Genomic DNA, 19,587 nt, shown 5'->3' with positions numbered 1-19,587 from the left:
GGACATACACTCGCCCACAGCATTAAACGTCCAGGGATGCCCAGTGTGTGGCACTAAAGAAAACTTCTGAATTAAAAAAAAAAAGGAACAAAAAATTCTAATGCTTAGCCGGGAAACAAATGTCAAGTCAGGGTTCTTTAGTATGCATCAAATAAACAGTCAGGAGAAACATTAGAGATGCTCTTTTCAAACAAAACCACAAACACAATCCATTCAAACAAACAGGCCCCACATGGCTCCCTGTTCAGGAAACCGTTCAAATGGGCAAGTCTTGCAGACTTTAAAGTGCAGACCGACTGCCACAACCTGAGGAAGGGTCATCATAGGCCAGCGGGTCATGATTGACAGAAGGTTGGGAGAGGAAACAGGCTGAGGGGAGATCCAGCAATTCCTTAATGAGTTTTTGAGCAACCTGCTCACACATCCATCCCATTCAACCCATTGAATAAAGAAAAATGTACACACTCAAAATATGGCAACATATTGATGCATACACACTCACCCATAAAGCCACACACACAAAAGCCCTCACAAATAAAAAGCATACTGATTTACATTTTTCTTTTGTTGCACATTGCCCATATATTGTCCCATTCCTCACCCTCATAACATACAGACACATCCACCACACACACACACACTAGGCCTCTTCCTCACCCTCCCTGCTCTTATAGATTGGCATGTTCATGCGGTGAAAAGTCGGCACCCAGCGGTTGTCGTGGAGACCCACGTTGCAGCCGTGAGTGTCCTTGTGGGCCCCACGACAGCACATCCAGTAGCCCGGCCCGTAGGGCATGGCTTGGCAGTAGGGCTTGTGATGCCAGCGGCAGAGCGACACGTCGCCTCGTCGGTAGTGCTTTTTGCACTGCTTGCACGGGTCATCGCGGTACCGGGGCTCGGACACCCAGCGCGAGTCGGTGGGTCGCACATCGTAGTCCTCGATGACGGACTTGAAGTAGCGGCAGGTGCACTTGAGGGCAGCCAAGGCCTGGGTGGGCAACAGGCTGAAGATCTGCACCAGTACGTGATGCGGCAGCACGGCCAGGTACGGCTGGGGCTCCAGGAGCTGCTGGATCTTGAAGCGCATCTCCCGGAACTCGTGCGAGACCTGCCGGCGCAGGGGGAATGACGCCACCTCTCGGCCCGTGCTGTCACTTTCTTCTTCGTCGTCATCAAGACACCCTGCGCCCGCACCTCCAGCCACAAGTTGACCTCCTTTATCGTCCGCACCTTTGTGGAAAGTCTGTGCCCTTTCTGCAAGAGCAGGCAACTGAGGAACTTTTGTTGAGATCCCAAACAAGCCCCCAGATTTTGTACAGTCCCAAGTCAAGGGGGAAATTGTGGCATCCACGGTTATGCATATTTTGGGATGGGTATTGGTCTCTGTGTGTTGCGGTGTTCGCCGTTCAGACAGAGGCCGAGGTGGAGACTGTCTGAAGAACAGCATGCCGGGCATCGGCTCCTCAACCTCGACTGTTCCGGAGAACTCAGGGCCAGGAGGAGGCACGACTTCCAAGGTCAGTTCTGGGTCTTTACTAGCATCTGTGACTCTGTACTCCACCTGATCGAGCTGGGGCTCTCCGGGCTCAGCAACTTTCTGTACGACCACAAGGGGCTCAGAGGGGGCCGGTGAGGTCAAGGACTCAGGTTGGGATTTGGGCTGGTTGTTCCCCTTCACTGACAGCCCTTCTACTAGATGCTGATCCTCCACCTGGCAGTCAGCGGGCGATTCCGGCTTTATTGGGGCCTGAGGAGGCTCCGAGCCGGCCAGCAGGACACGAGCCACGTTACGGCGCAGGCTGTTGTTGCGCGAAAGCTCGCCCGAGCTCTGCTGTTTCAGGCACTCTGATTCCAGCCGGGCCACCATGTCCAGCACCCGCACACTCTCAGACTCCTCCTGACCCTCCACCGACTCAAACACTTTGGGCTCAGACAAGGGTGCGGGGGCTTTTGGCAGTGGAATGGTGGTGGAGTTGCGCAGCGAAACAGGCTTCGAGTCCATGTGTTGGTCACCATTGGCCATCTGCTCCAGTATAGCCACCATGTCAACCACAGAGACCACCCTGGCCCCTTCCTCCCCTTCAACCCTTAGCATCCTGTCCTCCGAATCTCCAGCAGAGGGGGCTTGGGTTGCACACAGGGGGCCCGGGGGAGCTGGTCTCCCTGGATTTGGTGGTCCAGTCTCTGTGCCTTTCATTTTGTCCATTTTGCCCAACCTCCGACGCTTGGCCAGCGAGCAGTCTCCTTCAACCCAGCAGCCCTTGCTCTTCATCAAGCACATCAAGCGAGGATCCTGGGGACCTCCCTCTCCCACCGGGGCTGCCTCCCCCACCTCGTCCCCATCGCTCAACCTCCCGCGCTGCGGACCAGCGAAAATAGCAATCTTCTCCTTGGTGTTGCCTGGTTTGATGACAGCCCAGATGTCCAGACGCCCATCCCCATCTTCACTCTGGTATATCTGCAACGATGCTTCATTCTCCAGCCCCAGAGGGGAAGCCAGAAGAAGTAGGGAGCTAGTGAGGGTCACCTTAGTGGGCACTGGGGGGTTCCCTTTTCCCTTTCGTGCTGCCCAGGCACTGCTCAGGTTGGTGGTGTTTGTGGTGTTTGCGGATGAGGAGGAGCAGTGGAGTGTGTTGGTGGAGAGGACGCCAAATGGACAACGGTTGGCTGATCCGCTGCCAGATGAGGCCACAAGGGGGCAGGACTGGTGCAGGCCCCACTCAGGCCTGCGAACAGCCTGTTGGTCCACACGCAGACTGCGGGGACCCTCCACGATAGACTCCTTCTTGTGAGGGCTGGGGTATGGCTTGAGGTGCATGCTTGCTAACCTGCAGACAACAGAAGGAAACAAACAATAAACTGGGAGTCAGTCACCACATTAGGTTGCCAAATCAGACACAAACGAATTATTAAAAAAAAAAAGCAAAAGGTTTCCAGGAAATGTTGACGCATTGAAACAGTCACAGTCAAACACATTAATCCAGAGTTGGCTGTATGCTTTAGATTAGGTTTACCTTCTATATTCAACTTCAATCAAAAGACAACCGTCCATCTTTTCATGCAGAGTTATCTACAGCTACATTTCAACTCTTTCAACTTTTAAAAAAAATAATAATTTCAAAGTGGGCATGAAAAAAATGGCACTGGTTCTATGTTTGTACATGGATAGAGAGAGCACCAGTAGTTCTACCATATTATTACAAGCTGCTAAACTACAACTTTAATTGCCACCCAACATCAAACTGGCTTACTGGAACTGGGTGGCAATAACGCACCACCCACTGCTCCAACAGCCAACCGCACACTTTCACAGCAAATACTGTAATGACTAATTATACTAAACACAGCCTGTGCACTGCACAGTAATTTGAGGCGAGCTTTACAAGTGACAATGTAGCTGGTGTGTTCCGATCACGCTTACAGGAGCTGGCTGAAATACGGAGACAGATTGATGGGTTCGCCCCGGATGGAGGGCGAGGGAACAGGACTAGAACCTGAGGGGCGCTGCTGACCCTGCTGATGATGCCCCATGCCCAAATGTCTTGTTCTCTCCAGCCAAAGCATCTCCTCCTCCTCCCACAAACCCTCTCCCCTCCCTTTTACTCTTCGTGGGGCTTCATGCTCGACCCACTGTCTAGGAAATACAGGAGCTCACAGTAAAGCTTGCGTGGAGAATTGGCGATAAATGCACGTGTGTCTCCACAAATTCTACAATTTTCTACAGCATTTGTTTTCAAACCGGAACCTATAGGGGGCTTACTAACCTTGCCTGGAGTCTCTGATTACTTCCAGAGGCAGGAGGGGCAGAAAATCATTATGCAAGACATGTAACCTCAATGTAATGGTATACAACATAATATGATGAAATCAGCCCTAATAAAAACCACCCACTTTAGGCTTGTTGAAATGTGGATTTCTACATTACATGAGAACACCGCAAAACGGACCCCGTTTTTGTCTTACTCCCTTTGCCTTCTTTCCCTTGCACTCTCCCAGTGCCTCTCTTGCACATGTCTTAGAGATGAGAGAAGTCACACTAAACCTGCTAATGGCAAACAAAAGGGCCTCCTGTTCCTCACACACACACACACACACACACACACACGGGCTCTTAGACAAGCACTCCCTTACCATACACGCACTCACACACATTCTCACACATGTACTAGGGATCAAATATTTCACCTCCTGTTACCAGACACATATATATGACCAGTCCTAACTTTATACGATCTTCTGATATAAAAGATGGGGTCCATCCATCATTAACCAAGAGTGATTAAATGCAGACTCATGATTTAACATGTTGACACACACACGCCATCCACCATATCTATACGCAGTCCATTTCAAAATGCCCGTACAGAAGCATATGTGTAGGAATATACATGCATTCTATTCTTCTCTAGCACACAAACAGAACGATTCTAACAAGTAGGTGTCTATTCCACCGTGTCCAAGCCTGACACACACACACACTTATTTTTGTGCACATTGTCCATTTATCTCTCCCACACACTGCAACTATATGTGTGTGTCAGTGTGAGTGTATGACCGTGAGAGAGAGTGCGAGCGAACGAGCGAGAGAGATGTGTGTGTGTGTGTGTGTTTGTGAGAGAGAGAGAGAGAGAGAGAGAGAACGAACCCTGGCTTGCAGCAGGAAGGCTAAAGTGCTTATAAGGCATTTCTCCTCTGCAGATCCAAGCCTAATAATGGGGACAGTGGAGAGAGGAGGAGGGGGGAGAGGAGGGCAATCTCACGTGACCAAATCAGGGCTGGCATTCTTCAAAGTGTGTGTGTCTGAATGTGTGTGCGGACAAGTTATTCAGGGGCAAGTCACGAGGGGCAGACACGAATTAGTGGGTGGGTGGGTGGCTTTGGGGGGCTGTGGACTCCAGTTGGGCACCCAATATTGGTCATGGAAAATTGCATGCCACAAGCCGAGAAGGGCCAGTTGGTGCATCTTTGGAAAGCCAAACAACCCCCACCGCCGCCCCCCCTCTCCACCTTCACTCACCACACACCCTCAAACCTAGCCCCCCCCACCCCACACACACACACATATTTTCACACTCTCTTGGACACACACAGCCAAGGCACCTCTCGAATTTCCCCTTGTTCAGGGAAACTAGCAGAAATAAGCAGTTTATTGAGCCTAGAGATGGTATTGTGGTTTTGCCATCAATGATTGCAGCAACAAGCAAGTACGTCGAGCCAACCGTGGCTTGCGTCTCCATGGAGACATGCGCCCTTGCATTTCCTGGCAGAAGACCTCACTCTGACCTGCGCTTGCCAGCTTGGGTCTGACACACACACACACACACACACACACACACACACACACACACACACACACACACACACACACACACACACACACACACACACACACACACACACCCTCTGGGTCAGCCCAGTGCTTTTCCATGCCTCAAAAGGGAAGCTCTGCTCAAAGCAGCGAGAGTAATCCCTCAGACCCGCTCTCTGTGCCATACTACTACAGCACGTGAACACAGGTCACTACTGCTGACCTATTATGACCTCAGGGCTGTGTGTGTTTGTGTGACCTACTGTTTCTAGGAGTTACGCTGTAGCCTTGGGTTCTGTTTTGATTATTTTTACACAGAACTTTACCCATTTTAACATTAGTTTGTTTTCATGTAAACAGAAGCAACACAAAATGAGGTCAACGTGCCATAAAACTGCCGTTAGCCGCACATTTGCACAGTATTCAGTGAGAGTTGGGTTCTCTCGAGACATCGTCTGCCTGGGAGGTTCCTCGGAGCCGCGGTTAGCCCCTTTCGACCAACAGGGAACAAGTTCTTAAAGTGGTTTCGTTCAGGATTCTTTGAACCTTGGTGCCAACTAGCATTGCACCCCAAAAAAAACTCTTTGTAGAACCCCTGTAATCAAGGATGCGTCATTATGAGAGGGCATTGCAGAATGCACATAATGGAAGTTAACAGTAGTAGTAGGGTCGTCACGGCTTGCACTGGAAAAAACAACTCTTGGTTTTAGCTGCCGACAAACTTTTCAGGTTCCGAACCAATTTATTTGTGTTCACCGTTGGTGGAGAAGGGGTATGTGAGCAGCACCACAGAGCTGGACTGGGCCTCTGCTCTGCTGGACACCTGCCCGCCCCTATCTGGCCAGCCCGGCACTGCTCCGTTTTACCCATTACTCAACCTGGCAGCCACAAGCAGGCCCACCCAGACCACGTCTCTCTCGGTCTCTCTCTGTTGCCACTCCGCTCGGAGGCTCTGCTCCCCTCTCCACCTTTGATCACTTCTGTCTACCACTCCGATTCCTTTCTGCTTTTTTCACAACCCCTCAGTCCTACAGTTACCCTTCTTTTCCGTCTACCCCCCCGCCTCCCCCTCCTTTTGTCCATGCCGCCCCATCTCTTCCTGTTGTGTAGTACCTCTACAAAACTTACCTCACAAGCGGAGGCCAAAACATCTGTCAGAGCCAATAAGAATCTGAGCAAAAGGTTGGGAGAGGGTGAAGTTGCACGACAGGCATTATGCAAAAGACAAACAAACACTGAGCGACGAGAGACAGATGCTCGAGCCCCGCACCAGCAAGTCAGGCAACGGCGCTAAGCTGAGGTGAGGTCATTGTCGGACTCCGCATTGCCTTGATTATTAACTCAATTCCTTCTCCCTCTCTTTCTGTGTCTATGCCTCTCTCTCTGTCTCTCTCTGTCTGTCTCTCTCTGTCTCTCTCTCTCTGTCTCTCTCTCTCTCTCTCTCCCTTTGTAAAGGTCTGTGACTCTTCCCCTTTCCTCCCCCCCCACAGGAGGCCAACCAGGGAACCTGTCCAACATGAGGGAAAGGGGGGGGAGGCAGGGAGAAGTCAGAACAAGCAAAAGAACAAAAAAAAAAGAAAGAAAAAAGGAGTGAGGGATGAAGTCACAATTGCAGAGCCTCGGCTCCAATTATGGCGTAACACATCTGGGCCCTCCACACGCGCCTCTACATGTGTTCCTCACGCAGGCGGGCGCACCAGCAGGCAGGCAGCGCTGCATCGTGCCTTATAACACACAGGCAGGCTGGCATAGCGGGGGAGGATGAAAGTGGGATGCAGTGTGTGTGTGTGGGGGGGGGGTAATTATGGGTGAGGTAACAGCTCTGGCCGCAGCTCAGGCTCGTCACATATGTGCAAACAGGGAAGAGAGGAAGGAGAAAATATCCAATGTAGGCTTGGAGGGGGAAGGGTTGTCGGTGCATTTCAGTTTTGTTATCAATTCTCCTGGTGACAGGCTGATGCCATTGTGATCTGAAGTCACACACACACACACACACACACACACACACACACACACACACACACACACACACACACACAGGAATCAGAGTCTATAGCAACGGTGATTGAAGAGAGCAGACAAGCCTAACAGGGAAGGAGAGGCTGTCGGCGTTTGACTCACCTCCAGTCGAGTTGGGCTTTGGAGGCTGGCTTCCGTGGTTCTTGGTATGGGGCTGGGCTGAAGTAGCCGATTGATTCACATTGCTGGGGCATGAGGTTCCTCCCTCCAGCACAGCGGGGCATGAAGCTCCCACAATGCACCGTCAGGGAGACAGGATCGGACAGCAGGAGACTCCAACTACTGCAAAGAAAGGAGAGAGACAGACAACATTGAGACTACATAACATCCAATCTGTTCCTTCAGATCCACTAAGGTGGCCTCTCCATCTAAACATTTACTGCCAGGAGTTTGGCTTGCATTCGCCTGTACGTGTTCGGGTGTCATCACAACCACATCGAGTCATGGCTGAGCAAACACAACATCACACAATCTATCTGCTTTGCCTTCAATTTGAGTCAAATACAAACCCCTGCTTTGTAAAAACAGTCCAGTCCAACCAACACCTCACTGAAAACCCATTTGCAGATTACTAACCACAGACGGAATTGCTCCTCCTCCCTCACCCCCCAAAAAAACAAACAGATTGAAAATCTGCTGCTGAAAAGAGTGCGCCATGTTTGGCCACAGGCACATCCTTCTGCTGATGCAGGATGCCCACTCCACTGGACCCTATCGGTCCACTGATCTATGCCTTCGGAGGGGTATATCGAAAACCTTTGCATCCAAGGTTTGAATGTCTTTTTGTCTTTGTCTGCGTGTGTGTGTGTGTGTGTGTGTGTGTGTATCTTTTGGTCGAACCAGTCGGACTGCATTTGCATGTCCCCCGAGACGGAAAAACAGGTGGGATGGCAAAGTCAAGTCAATTACTGCCCACGGTCAATCAGGGAAGTCGTTTAAATGCAGGTTCGACAGGAATGTGGTTTAATACCTCCATTCTCAACACAAGACGGTGGAGGCCACATTGCTGCCAGGAACAATGTGAAGGGGAGAAACCCATTCTGTAGTCTTCTTCTTACGTAATGCAAAAGGTACGTCACTGTGAGCATTTAAGACATCTGAAGCATACTACTATGAGCACCTGAACCTGTCAATCAACTGTAAGGATGTACAGTAATGCTAATTAATTTAGTTTAAACTGTTTCTAGCTTTCAAAGAGAAATACTGATGAAAACAAACTGAGACTGGTAAGAGTAGAGAGAAGGGGGGAAAATATATATTTCAGCAAACCTTGCAACCATCTGCCCAATAAATCCAACCTCTGCCAAATATCCTTTTACAAGAAATCAAGACACACGAAAAGCTACAGCAAAGCCAGCACTAAAGCCAAAACCCTCATGTAAGATACTGTACAGCACCATTACAGTCACTTTAGGGCTCTATCCAACAGACAGAGCCCTTAAAAAGTAAAGATCTCCACTAAGCTCCATGTCACAAGAGGTGCCAGAGCACCCCATCACCACCTCCCTCCTTTCCTCGCTCTGATTGGCTGACGGGAGGCCCCGAGCCTCAGGCAGATTCTTCTTGTGTAGGTGTATGCCAACACAGGACGTTCTCAGCTCTTCCCGTTTCTTCCATCTCCACAGCTCATGCATTTCCATATCACACAGAAGAACAGAGCCTCTCAGAAGCAGCCAGAGGAGGGGCGTAATGTAGAGGGAGAGATTTTGAGTCAGGGTTTCACAGGCGGATGAATACAGCCCTTTCAAATTAGTTCCCACAGTGGGATAAGAGGTGGTACCAAGGAGGGCGAGATGGAGAGCTGTGGCAGACTTCCACCAAGACCGTCGTCCCCACACACACACACACACACAGGCAGGCAGGCTTGTTTTCATAGAGATATGCAAGCCATGAACGGCTGATAAGTCGGAAACAAAAGCAGCGTTGGGGAACAGTAGCCGACAGACCAACAAGAAGAGAGGCTGTGGTGGTGGTGGGCTGATGCCTGTTAACCTTCCAGTCACCCAACACACACACAAAGTCGGACACACACACACACACACACACACACACACACACACACAAAGTGGATTCCATTGCACACAAACATGATTAGACCGTCTCAACAAAGGGGTACTTGAATGACAGGCGGATAAGGGAACATCCTTTCTTTCTTTCTCCCTCTTTCTATCCATTTCTTTCTCTCCCTCCCTCTCCCTTTCTCCTTTGTGCCAATCAGGCTTTATGTAAATGTTGGGCAGCAAATCCTCAGCCCTAACTCTTGACATGCACATTTGGGTCACTCCGTCTAGCTAACACACACACACACAACGGCCTGGCAAGTGCCAGCACCCGATTCACCCACATTGGGCTAATTTACAGCACATTCTTAGCCCCGCCGAGAACCAAAAAGAGCAACTATGTGCCCATCACGGGGAGGCATGTCTGTGAGCCGCTCACTTTGGGCTGCCAGCCTTCGGTTCCTCCACATGCAGTGTGTGAAGAGTGTTCCCTTCTCCTATGCAACCGCTTCACGAAACCAGCAACAACCAAATACCAAACCTTGTACTTACATATTTCATAACTATTCCTCTTTTCAGACCATTCCTTCTCAAATTCCTCACAATAAAGTAAAGTACAGTGGTTCATTGTGGTGCAGCACAACCAGCGAAGGAGTGTGTGGTGTGCGTTTCAGGCAGTGTGCAACAGCTCAACTGTGTGAGTGTGTGTGTGCGCTTTGCATGCTTTCACCTTCTCACACACACACACCACGTGGTCGAACTAGTCCGACAGACAGCTTGATTATTTGACCTAAACAGCTGGTCCTGGTGGTGACAGCACACACTGACACACAGAGAGAGAGACAGAGAGAGAGACAGAGGGAGGGAGAGAGAGAGAGAGAGAGAGAGAGAGACAGAGAGAGACACACACACACACACACACACACACACACGTCTGCGGCAGGAACAAATAAAGGAAGTGTGAGGTTCAGCCAATGGGCAGGCTGGGGTCCTCTCTTGTCTATATAAGGCAAGGATAATCAATACATCAGGAGGGGACGGGCCAGGCTTGAGATTATGCAGAAGAGCCGATAGACGAGCCTTAACACTTCCACACGCTTCCAGTCACACATCCAGTGTTTACCTCAGAGTTAGCGCGCACACACACACACACACACACACACACACACACACACATATTTCCCCAAACCTTCACAGATGAAGAACTGGAGAAATACACAGACACACAAAATACAAAGATGAAAAATCCCCCAAAACACCACACACAGGACCAGACACACACACACACACAGAAGTAGACATCCACACAAGGACAACTGGAAAAGTACACACTTAACAAGCAGAATGACAATCACACCTTCACAATCAACTCAGGCCTCCAACACGGAGGAAAGAAAGACTGCACTGACAAGAGGAGCAAGACAGAAACACTAGGTCACAAATAAGCAGCATACTTGACATGTTTCAGCTTCTCCCAGTGACAGGGACCAGGATACTAAACAAACACACACACACACACACACACACACACGCACAAGCCATTTAGGCAGCACATGCCTCTCTTGTCTAAAACAGTCAAGAGATGCAGCACAAACAGGAAGACATGTGGAGGATTCCAAAAGTCATGTGTTGAACATTCCCTCTTAGTCCCCTTTTTGGCAGAAGTGTGTGTGTGGGGGGGGGGGGGGGGGGGGGGGGGGTTCCCAGACTTTACCGGCAACTTCCTTTTACCTGGCCTTAATCAAGCTTTCCACAAACAATGACTTTCAAAGTGAGAGGAGTGCGGTCAATCCAGCCACAGACAGTTTCACAATGTCCAAACACTCAGCGAAAAACTCCCCCTTACAAGACAGGTCTATCCCTTTACTGGACGCTTGTCTGAGTTCTCCATAAAGTCTCCATCCTGACGGTCTACCACAGTTTCTGAGAATCTGTGAGAAGTGATGAGCGACTGCTGAGAGGTAGCTGAGAAATAACAGATGTTAATTATGGTTTTCCCAGTTTCAATCATCATTTCCTCCCCCAGAGGATACCCAGAATGCAACGCAGTTCCACCACAAATATGATCGCAGACTTGTGCGAAACCCTGCTTCTGAACAGCCGTACTGAAAAGCACTCATCAAACCAAGCAGAACGAGCCCCTGAAACATAATCCCTCTCGATCAGACTTTTAGAAGGCCACCAACAAAATAGGCACTCATCCAAACACTTCTGAACAAGTCCTTAACAAGACCGTCTCCTCACTACAGGTCTGATCCCATGGAAACGTCAGATGGAGGCCAGATGGGGTTCAGTCTCGCTCCCATCCAGGCCTGAAAAACTATCCTCTCTCCTGCCTGCAGAATTCCAGGGGTGGACGTTTACATGGAATGGATTTTTCTCGCTCTTGCCCGCTCCTATAAAATTGTGTCATGAAAACCATCAATCATGTGCCTGCTCGTGTTAAACACAGGTTATTTCTTGCTGCTCCCCTGCAAACACAAATAACATTCAGAACTTTCAATAAAATTCTCTCAATTCATACATATATTTATATTTTGCTGGAGTTCCACAAGTCATGTCTTTCTCAAACATCTCTTTCTTTTTCTTCTTGCACCCTGCAACCCAAATGAGTCTAGCGCCACACTCTTTAGCGCAGGGAGCCGCGGGGTGTAGGCCTGTACTCCACACCACTCTTCCTAAGGCTGTTCCCAGACAGGGCTGAATGGGAACCTAAAATAACCCCTTACTAAACAATTCTGGGTGAGCCACTAGAATGCTTTCTATGCCACCACTCCAGAATACACTCCTAAACCACTGAACCCTGAAGCACTCCATGCCAGACATTTCCTGCGAAGGGTCCCCTACATGACTGGCACGACTGACTTGTCACTTCTCAGAAGCCTCCTCATCCACTCCCGGCCCTGCTAAGCTGCCTGCCTGTCGTGCTTGCTTGCCTTCCACAGGCCTTCCTCTGGAGAACATCCGAAACGCCCTTAAAAACAAGCGCTCATAAATCACCACAGCCACGCTCTCCAGAGTGCTCACTCCCAGACACCTGGACCCGTTCCGACGACCCGCCCCACTAACCGGGCCAAAAAAACTGGATGTGTGTTCAGACACAAACACACCCACACACCCATACCCCTTGAGGATGATCTGAAAACTGAGTTATCTGCTAGGGAAGAGACAGATGAAGCTCCAGCTACTGAGTGGAGCGGAAACTTCTGGAAGTGTGGGAGATGATGTACAGTCCTGGGTGACTTGAGCCCAACAGGCTGAGATCATAGCTCCACTAGGCCTTGGTGAAAGAGGAGAGATGACTGCAGAGAGCACATCAAATAACGCCAGGCCATAGAGCATGCCACAACCGTCCATGCGGCACGACTAGTGACCACAATGTTGCCACGGGCGCCATAGCCACCGTCCCAAACACATGAGTCTCCCTGACACTGGCGGCGCACTCACACACGGCTAACAGCTAGTCTGCCTCTGACCGCTATGAAATGGTGAGTTGGACAAGGCAAACAGACCACACACACACCCCCCCCCCCCCCCCACACACACACACACACACACACACACACACACACACACACACACGATAATATCGGCAAGACATCGGTATCGGCAGATATCGGCTTCAAAACTTAATTATCGGTATCTGCAGATATGAAAAATTTCTGCCGATATACCTGGCCGATAAGGTGACGTGCAAATTATGCGCACGTGAAGCAAATGTCGGCTGTGTGGCAGTAGCCTACTTCACAGTATCAGAGGGTGGTGACAAAATGCCTATTTGTCAGAAAACCTTTCAGGAGAAGGAGGAGGAGATGCAGCTTGGCCATAACGTAGGTTGCATGCATAGATGCAGACCGCCCGCGTGCCACGCTTTACAACATTACCTGTCGCGCTAATTGACGTTAAAAAAGTTAGAGTTAGCTAGACAACACTAGCTTGTTAGCTTGCATGCTACGTGACACCAGAGAAGTTGATGATACCTCATTTCACGGGATGTGAAACGTTATGTCACAAGCCCACGTTATCTGTACATGGCTCACTTTTGCATTTATGGAATTTATACAGCTAACTTGGCAATAACGTTACATAGATTAGTCTAGAAATCCTAGAAGGGACATTATTAAACTGTAAGTCAGTTAACCAACGTTAGCTTGCCAAGTAAGCCAAGCTGCATTTCCAGAGTGTAGTTGTTCAAGTTCAAGGAGGTACTGTTCAAGTATGAAAATTGTGACGTGAAAATATAAATCTGCCATATTTGAAACCATTTCAGTTTCATGAGTGAATGCCTATTTCTAAAATGATACAAATCAAGTATGTAATGTCCTGTATTTACAGCAATACCCTAGCATAATAACAGATGAATTGTAGTACAGGAGAGACTTTTCAATAATTAAAAAGCTGAGGTGTATATATCGGTATCGGCAATCGGCCAAAATGAGCTTGTAAATATCGGCATATTGGATAAAATTCAATATTGTGCAACACACACACACACACACACACACACACACACTCTCTCTCTCTCTCAAGGGAGTCAACAGGTATTCGTCATGTGCAATAGACTCCCGCCTCTCAAGCAGAACAACAGGCACCTCCAGACATTTGCACATTACCAGATGGGTTCCATGTCTTAGCAAGATCCCCCGTCCCCCTCACTCACTAGTTTTCTCACACGGGAAAGCTTCTGATCCCCCCCCCCCAGAGCCGGAGTCAATATTACAAGATGCGACGGCTGCCAGCGTGGTAATAGGGAGGCGAGCCAAGCGTTTCCCCATCTGAGCGTGCAAACGCCGTAAAGGAGACGTAATCAGAAAGCAGCGATTGAGGGCATGTGCAGTGTTGGGTTACATAATGACTAACACAACGCAACACAACATTACGCTGCGCTGGCAAGGGATAAGATCCCTTTTTTCACACCCCCCTCTCCAAGCTACGAGGAGTGTGGAGTTACAGCAGCCATGCCAGCTGCACCCATCCTGAGCCAGTGTTCTCTTTCTACTCCAACCCCCCACCCCCTTATGGTGCATGACTCCATCGCTTGTTAGCGAACACATTTTAAACAGAACAAAAAAAAACCTTCACGACCGTTCAAAGATTGCGTAACAGCACTCTGACACTCATAAAACTCTGATCCCGCTTGGTGCCACCCAAAAAGTACAAATATGGCTTTACCGTAACCGCTCACTAGCTGACAACCGACAGCAGCCCTCAAGTGATGTCACTCCCCAAGATGAAGGCCTTTGTTGTAAATGGCCATAAATCTACACCAGATCAGGTTACGTACGGCGCGCCAAGTGCAATCTGACATAAGCGCAGGCAGCTGAAATTTAAAGCACATGTTTGAAGGCACACTGGAAGAGGCCTGTGCTTGGCCCAGGCAGTGTTGTTGCTGTATGTTATGTCATACAAGAGGGACAGCACCTGTCCTAGTGCTGGTCAAAACTAACTAAACAAAAGATCTCCGTTCCACTGAAAGACAATTATTTCTTCTCCGGGAATACTCACTGTCCTCTGGAGCATTTATGAGCAATAAATCACTAAGCACTCTTAAAAGTTTAGCTTGGAAAAACTACAATAAGGGGCAGTACGGCATGGTTCCAATACATCCAAGCGCTAATGCTCAGCTACGTGTCTTTGCCTGCAGAGGAATTGCTGCATGTCTGTATTACACAACAGCGTAGATGACAGAGCATATCATGAATTCAAGGTATCAGTGCAGGGCTGCAGAGCTCTCCGTCACCAGGGCAACCAGCTCCCAGTGAAAACCCAACATATGCTGCCCAGCAATTCAGCCTTTAAAAATGTTCTAAATCTAAATTTCAAGGTCAGTCACATAGAACAGCCATGGCGGCCATCCAGGTAGCTGTGATGCACCCACCGAGGGCTCCCCTGACTCCTCCATGCCTCGACACCTTACGGAAGAGGCTTGAATTCCACATCTCTGCAGAGAAGTTCACACTTGTTCGTTAATTGCCTCTTGGAAAGGGGTCTGGTGGTGGAGGTGTGGGGGGGGTAAGGATCGGATAGGAGAACTGAAGGTAAGCGGCTGCTTCTGCTGCAGCTCGAGCTCTGTGTGTGTGTGCGCATGTAGCACTCTTCCCCTGCCAACCACAGAGACCAGTCGCCCGACACCAAACCAAGAATAGCAAGGGCAGGTCAACGAGATGCTTGTGCGCTCTCCCACCCACACAAAACACACACACACCACCCAGCTACCCACATAAAACAGTCTTTTCACCATGCCGCATTTCAAACACAGCTACGCCACAAATACCACAACAAACACTTGTGTTTGTGTCGGTGAGTGAGTGTTTGGGGGATGGGGTGTGTGGGGGATAACATCAAACCTGTTGGGCTGCATCAAGACCAGGCAACTTTCTTTTTCCTGGTTGAAATTGGATATGTGAGCACACCTTGTGCAAACAGGCAGAGCAGTTCATTTTCTGGAGCAAATTCCTTCCAGCACCCCTCCTTCTCCATCCCATCACAAGCCAAGATACTTTTCAGTATTCATAGCATTATTCAGACAATACCGCACATTTTGCCAGACTGAGCACATCCCAGAAACATACAGGCATTTATTGTTCTCTTATCGCATTGGTGAACTGTGACTGTGGGTTTCTAATGTTTCCCATTCAGAGTGTGAGTCGAAAATGTATCAGTGCGAGAGGGATCCAATCTCTCTCGTGCTTTCCCTGGAATGCATCGAAAGCTCCGCTGAACACACCCTGGAACAAAGAGCATGTGGCTGCGGGCTCTGGTGTGCGTGTGTGCGCGCATTTATGTGTGTGCACACGTAAACATGCGCATACACATAAATGAGTATAACTGAACTAGGTAACGAAAGCTTGGTAGAGGCATTAGGTCAAATGGCAAAATACTTTAAGCATCAACTGTTGTGTTGACATGAATGCTTTTAATCCTGTCTGGGTATACACTTAATGCAAATAAGTTGGGTGTGGTGGGTGGGGGACTTGACTTACAAAGGACTTCACTCAAAACTCAAAGCAGTTTTTACATCACAGACAATCACCGCTTTGGACAAGTCAACGCAGACTGTCAGCACAAGTCGGAAGTGCAGCTTTTAAAAAATCTCTTATCAGGAGGACGAGAGGCCTGTTGTGACATGTTGCGCCTCTCTCCGTTTCCACCCTCACTGCCATGGCAAGCGCCTCTCAAAGGCAATCAAACGGCCCATTCGACAAGGGGGCTACACCCTCGGCGGCAAACACAGTCTGCTCCGCGCTGGGAAAGGGCCTCATTTGCAGAGTGGCCAAACAGGTTTCCCATGGATGGGCGGTCCAGCTGTCAGATGGGAAGGATCACACAGTGCCCAAAACAGGTGGTGGGTCAGGCAGGCGGCCTCACGGCAGCAAAGGAGTAACATTGCCGGGTCGCAATTTACCGACTGCAGAAACGCTAAGCCACCATGTGTATTTAAAGACCGAAAAACAGGAGACATCCCTAAAATGAAGGGACTAAAAACAAACAAAAGGAAAGTGGTGTGTTGTGTAGGGGCTGATTTGAACATCTCCAACAGACAAAGCTCTGACTTGCCAAAAGGGAGAGAGCACTATTTGTAACCTTTGCAGATGATGAGTAAACACTGATTTAAAAACAGTGTTTGGCAATCACTGATAAGATGATGAGAAGTAGCATTGTATGCTTTGTCAATCATTTATGAATGATCCGAGATACTGAATATATGACTTTAAAATCATCTCCGAGGGTCTCACCAAAATGCGCACACACACACACGATTTGCATTTCCATGCATCAGGGTCTACTCACATTGCTGCAGGGTATGACTTTAACGGATAAAGGTCGCTTAGGTGTCTCGAAATACAAACAGTAGACAAAGAACTCCACGATGTATAGCGCAAGGCTAGTTTCCTTCATTTATACACCAGTAGCCCTACATGCATATCATCATGAATAACATTAGTCCAAGGAAACGTTTGGTTTAGTCTAAAAAGTTTAGTTTCCAGGCTAGTACCTTTTTCTTAAGTCAAAGATATCGGAAGTTGCTTGGTTAAAATTCATTATTTTGAAGTTCAAATTCTTGCTTACATAATGTTAACTGTTCCTCATTCTATGTGGAATAGCTTGCCAACTTCCTTGTTCTCAGATAACAATGTTATTTAAACATGGAACTAATGGTTTTGTTGAGTATGTACCACTTTATAACAATGAGAGAATATGTTTATTTTGTGAATTCCATGTCTGCCTAAACACACTCACTGTGGTAGAAATGTTGATGGGCAGTTTACCATTTACTTTTTTTGGTATAGTTAGTTACTATTCAAACTTGCCAGATTCAACTTTTTAACCAGATCTGCTTCATGTGTGTCTTGGAAATGCAAATAAGTTCAGCATGACCTGGTTCAGCCAAAAGTACCAAAAGACACCTCCTAGGTGAGCATGTAGACATCTTTCCTTTAACAAGAATTATAAAAGAGTTAGAGCATCAAACCCGGTCCTTGACCACTCCAATCTTGAAACTGCTGTGTAATCTTTGCTATCCAGAGCCTGCAAGTTAAGCATGTTTAGTCAATTGACCTGTTAATCACAAGCCACACAGAAGTTCAAAGTTTGGCTAAAGGCCAACAAAGTGTGACTCAGAGTCTGTGTACAATGGGGTTTGTCTGACGACAACAAACAGCTGTTTTGATTTCCAAAACACCTGTCACCTTTAAAGAAACCAATCACTCAATGGGCGTGTTCCCAAGGTAATTTCGGCCACTACGCCAGACTGGGAAGGTAAACACAAAAAGTTCAGGCCCGTTGGACGGTAAACAAAGGTGTCTGTGTGAAAGCGTGACTTTGAAGTGCCATAAACTCATTTTGGCTACGTGTGAACCGACTGGGTGGCGCATGATGACCGGCCCGAGAACGAAGAGGAAATGCACGGAGACTGCGATTTGAACTCCCACGGGAGACCAGCGTATAGCGGGTTCTGTGCACTGACCTGATTCAACTAAATGCATAGCAACACCACTACGATTCAATGCGAAAACGGGGCTGAGTGAGGAACTTCTCAAAGCTAGGAAACCCCGTGTAAATATCTCAATTTAGTAGTTGATTAAGTAAAGCTGATTAATGACAACCGTTTCCTACCTTTCTTAAAGTAAAATCACAGACCTTCTGAGAAAAATGGAAGTTACTTCAAGTAAGGAAGTAAGTGCATTGATAGCTGGCGTCAAGACAAACCTGACTTGCTACCAGACCTGCTACAAACCCTGGATGAGGCAAGCGATACTGCTGCATTTAGGTTCAAACTATTCAAAGTACACCATGGCACAAACAAAAGCCATTGCCGACATCTCAGACAGCGGAAAGATGAGATGTATACCAATTCTTGGTGAAACACAGCAGAGCTCATCGAAACCTTGCGATACAGCCTCAAGTCGTTAGCCACCCTGTCTTGGTTGAACGAGTCAACTAAGCAGGCAACCGCTGATAGCTGGCAATGTGGTGGAACGCATTGACTAGTCACGTTGAATCAAAAGTCAACTGAAGCAGAGTTAACGTCTTATACGGTTAACTACATTGTTAAAGCCATTAACCAGGGCAAACGTTACCGCGCCATGCAATTTGGACAGCTGACCACCTTGCTAACTAGCTTACATGCTAGCTTTATAGCTCCAACTTGGCCGAGTTTTTCTGTGGTCCTGAGGCTATACTTGGCTATGAATAGCTGCTTAGCTCGCTAGCAAACAAACCACTACAACCTGAACGTCCGAACCTGTAGTCATGGACCTGTCGTCAATATTAATAATTATATTCCATTACTTTCATCCAACACAATTACGACTTAAAGAATGACACTACACCTGGAGTACGTTAGCTGGCCAGGGATAATTACACTGATGAAGACATGGTAGCCAATGCTAGCTAAAAGCAATGATGTTTAAGTCAAGCTGACCTGCACAATTGAATTTTCACAATCTTCTTGTCGAAGACGTTCACACGACTCCGCAGACGTCCTCTTTTATCCAGACCATTTGAAAGATAGTCTGGTATGTCAAGTGTATGTCAAAGTCTTCTCTGTCTGCCAGTGTAACGTTCAATGTTAACCTGCTCCTAGGACAGGATCGCAAACAGCTCCCTCTACGTCGCTGGCATAGCCTTCATATAGAGTGCAGCGTAATGACGTACCCCACAAGGGGCACGTTCATTGGGGAAAGACAGGAATATGAATGATGTCGGTAGAATAAATTAGTTAGATTACTCAAGTTTACAGTAAGATGATGTCTGAAA

The 19,587-nt window shown here is 48.3% G+C and overlaps 1 protein-coding gene across 1 annotated transcript; it reads right to left on the bottom strand.

Annotated features, from left to right (window-relative positions):
- Window positions 1-19,348, bottom strand: fbxo34 (F-box protein 34). The gene is made up of 3 exons (XM_080850073.1): window positions 19,253-19,348; window positions 7,430-7,609; window positions 1-2,828 (listed from the first exon to the last, which is right to left on the bottom strand). The coding sequence occupies exons 2-3, from the start codon at window positions 7,549-7,551 to the stop codon at window positions 641-643; spliced, it is 2,310 nt and encodes a 769-aa protein (XP_080706199.1). The 5' UTR covers window positions 7,552-7,609; window positions 19,253-19,348; the 3' UTR covers window positions 1-640.
- Between the last annotated feature and the right edge of the window lie 239 nt (window positions 19,349-19,587).

The sequence above is a fragment of the Sprattus sprattus genome (genome assembly GCF_963457725.1).
Source record: "Sprattus sprattus genome assembly, chromosome: 13".
Taxonomy (NCBI): domain Eukaryota; kingdom Metazoa; phylum Chordata; class Actinopteri; order Clupeiformes; family Clupeidae; genus Sprattus; species Sprattus sprattus.
Note: the sequence above shows the minus strand (reverse complement) of the source record. Positions and strands in the feature narration are given on the sequence as shown.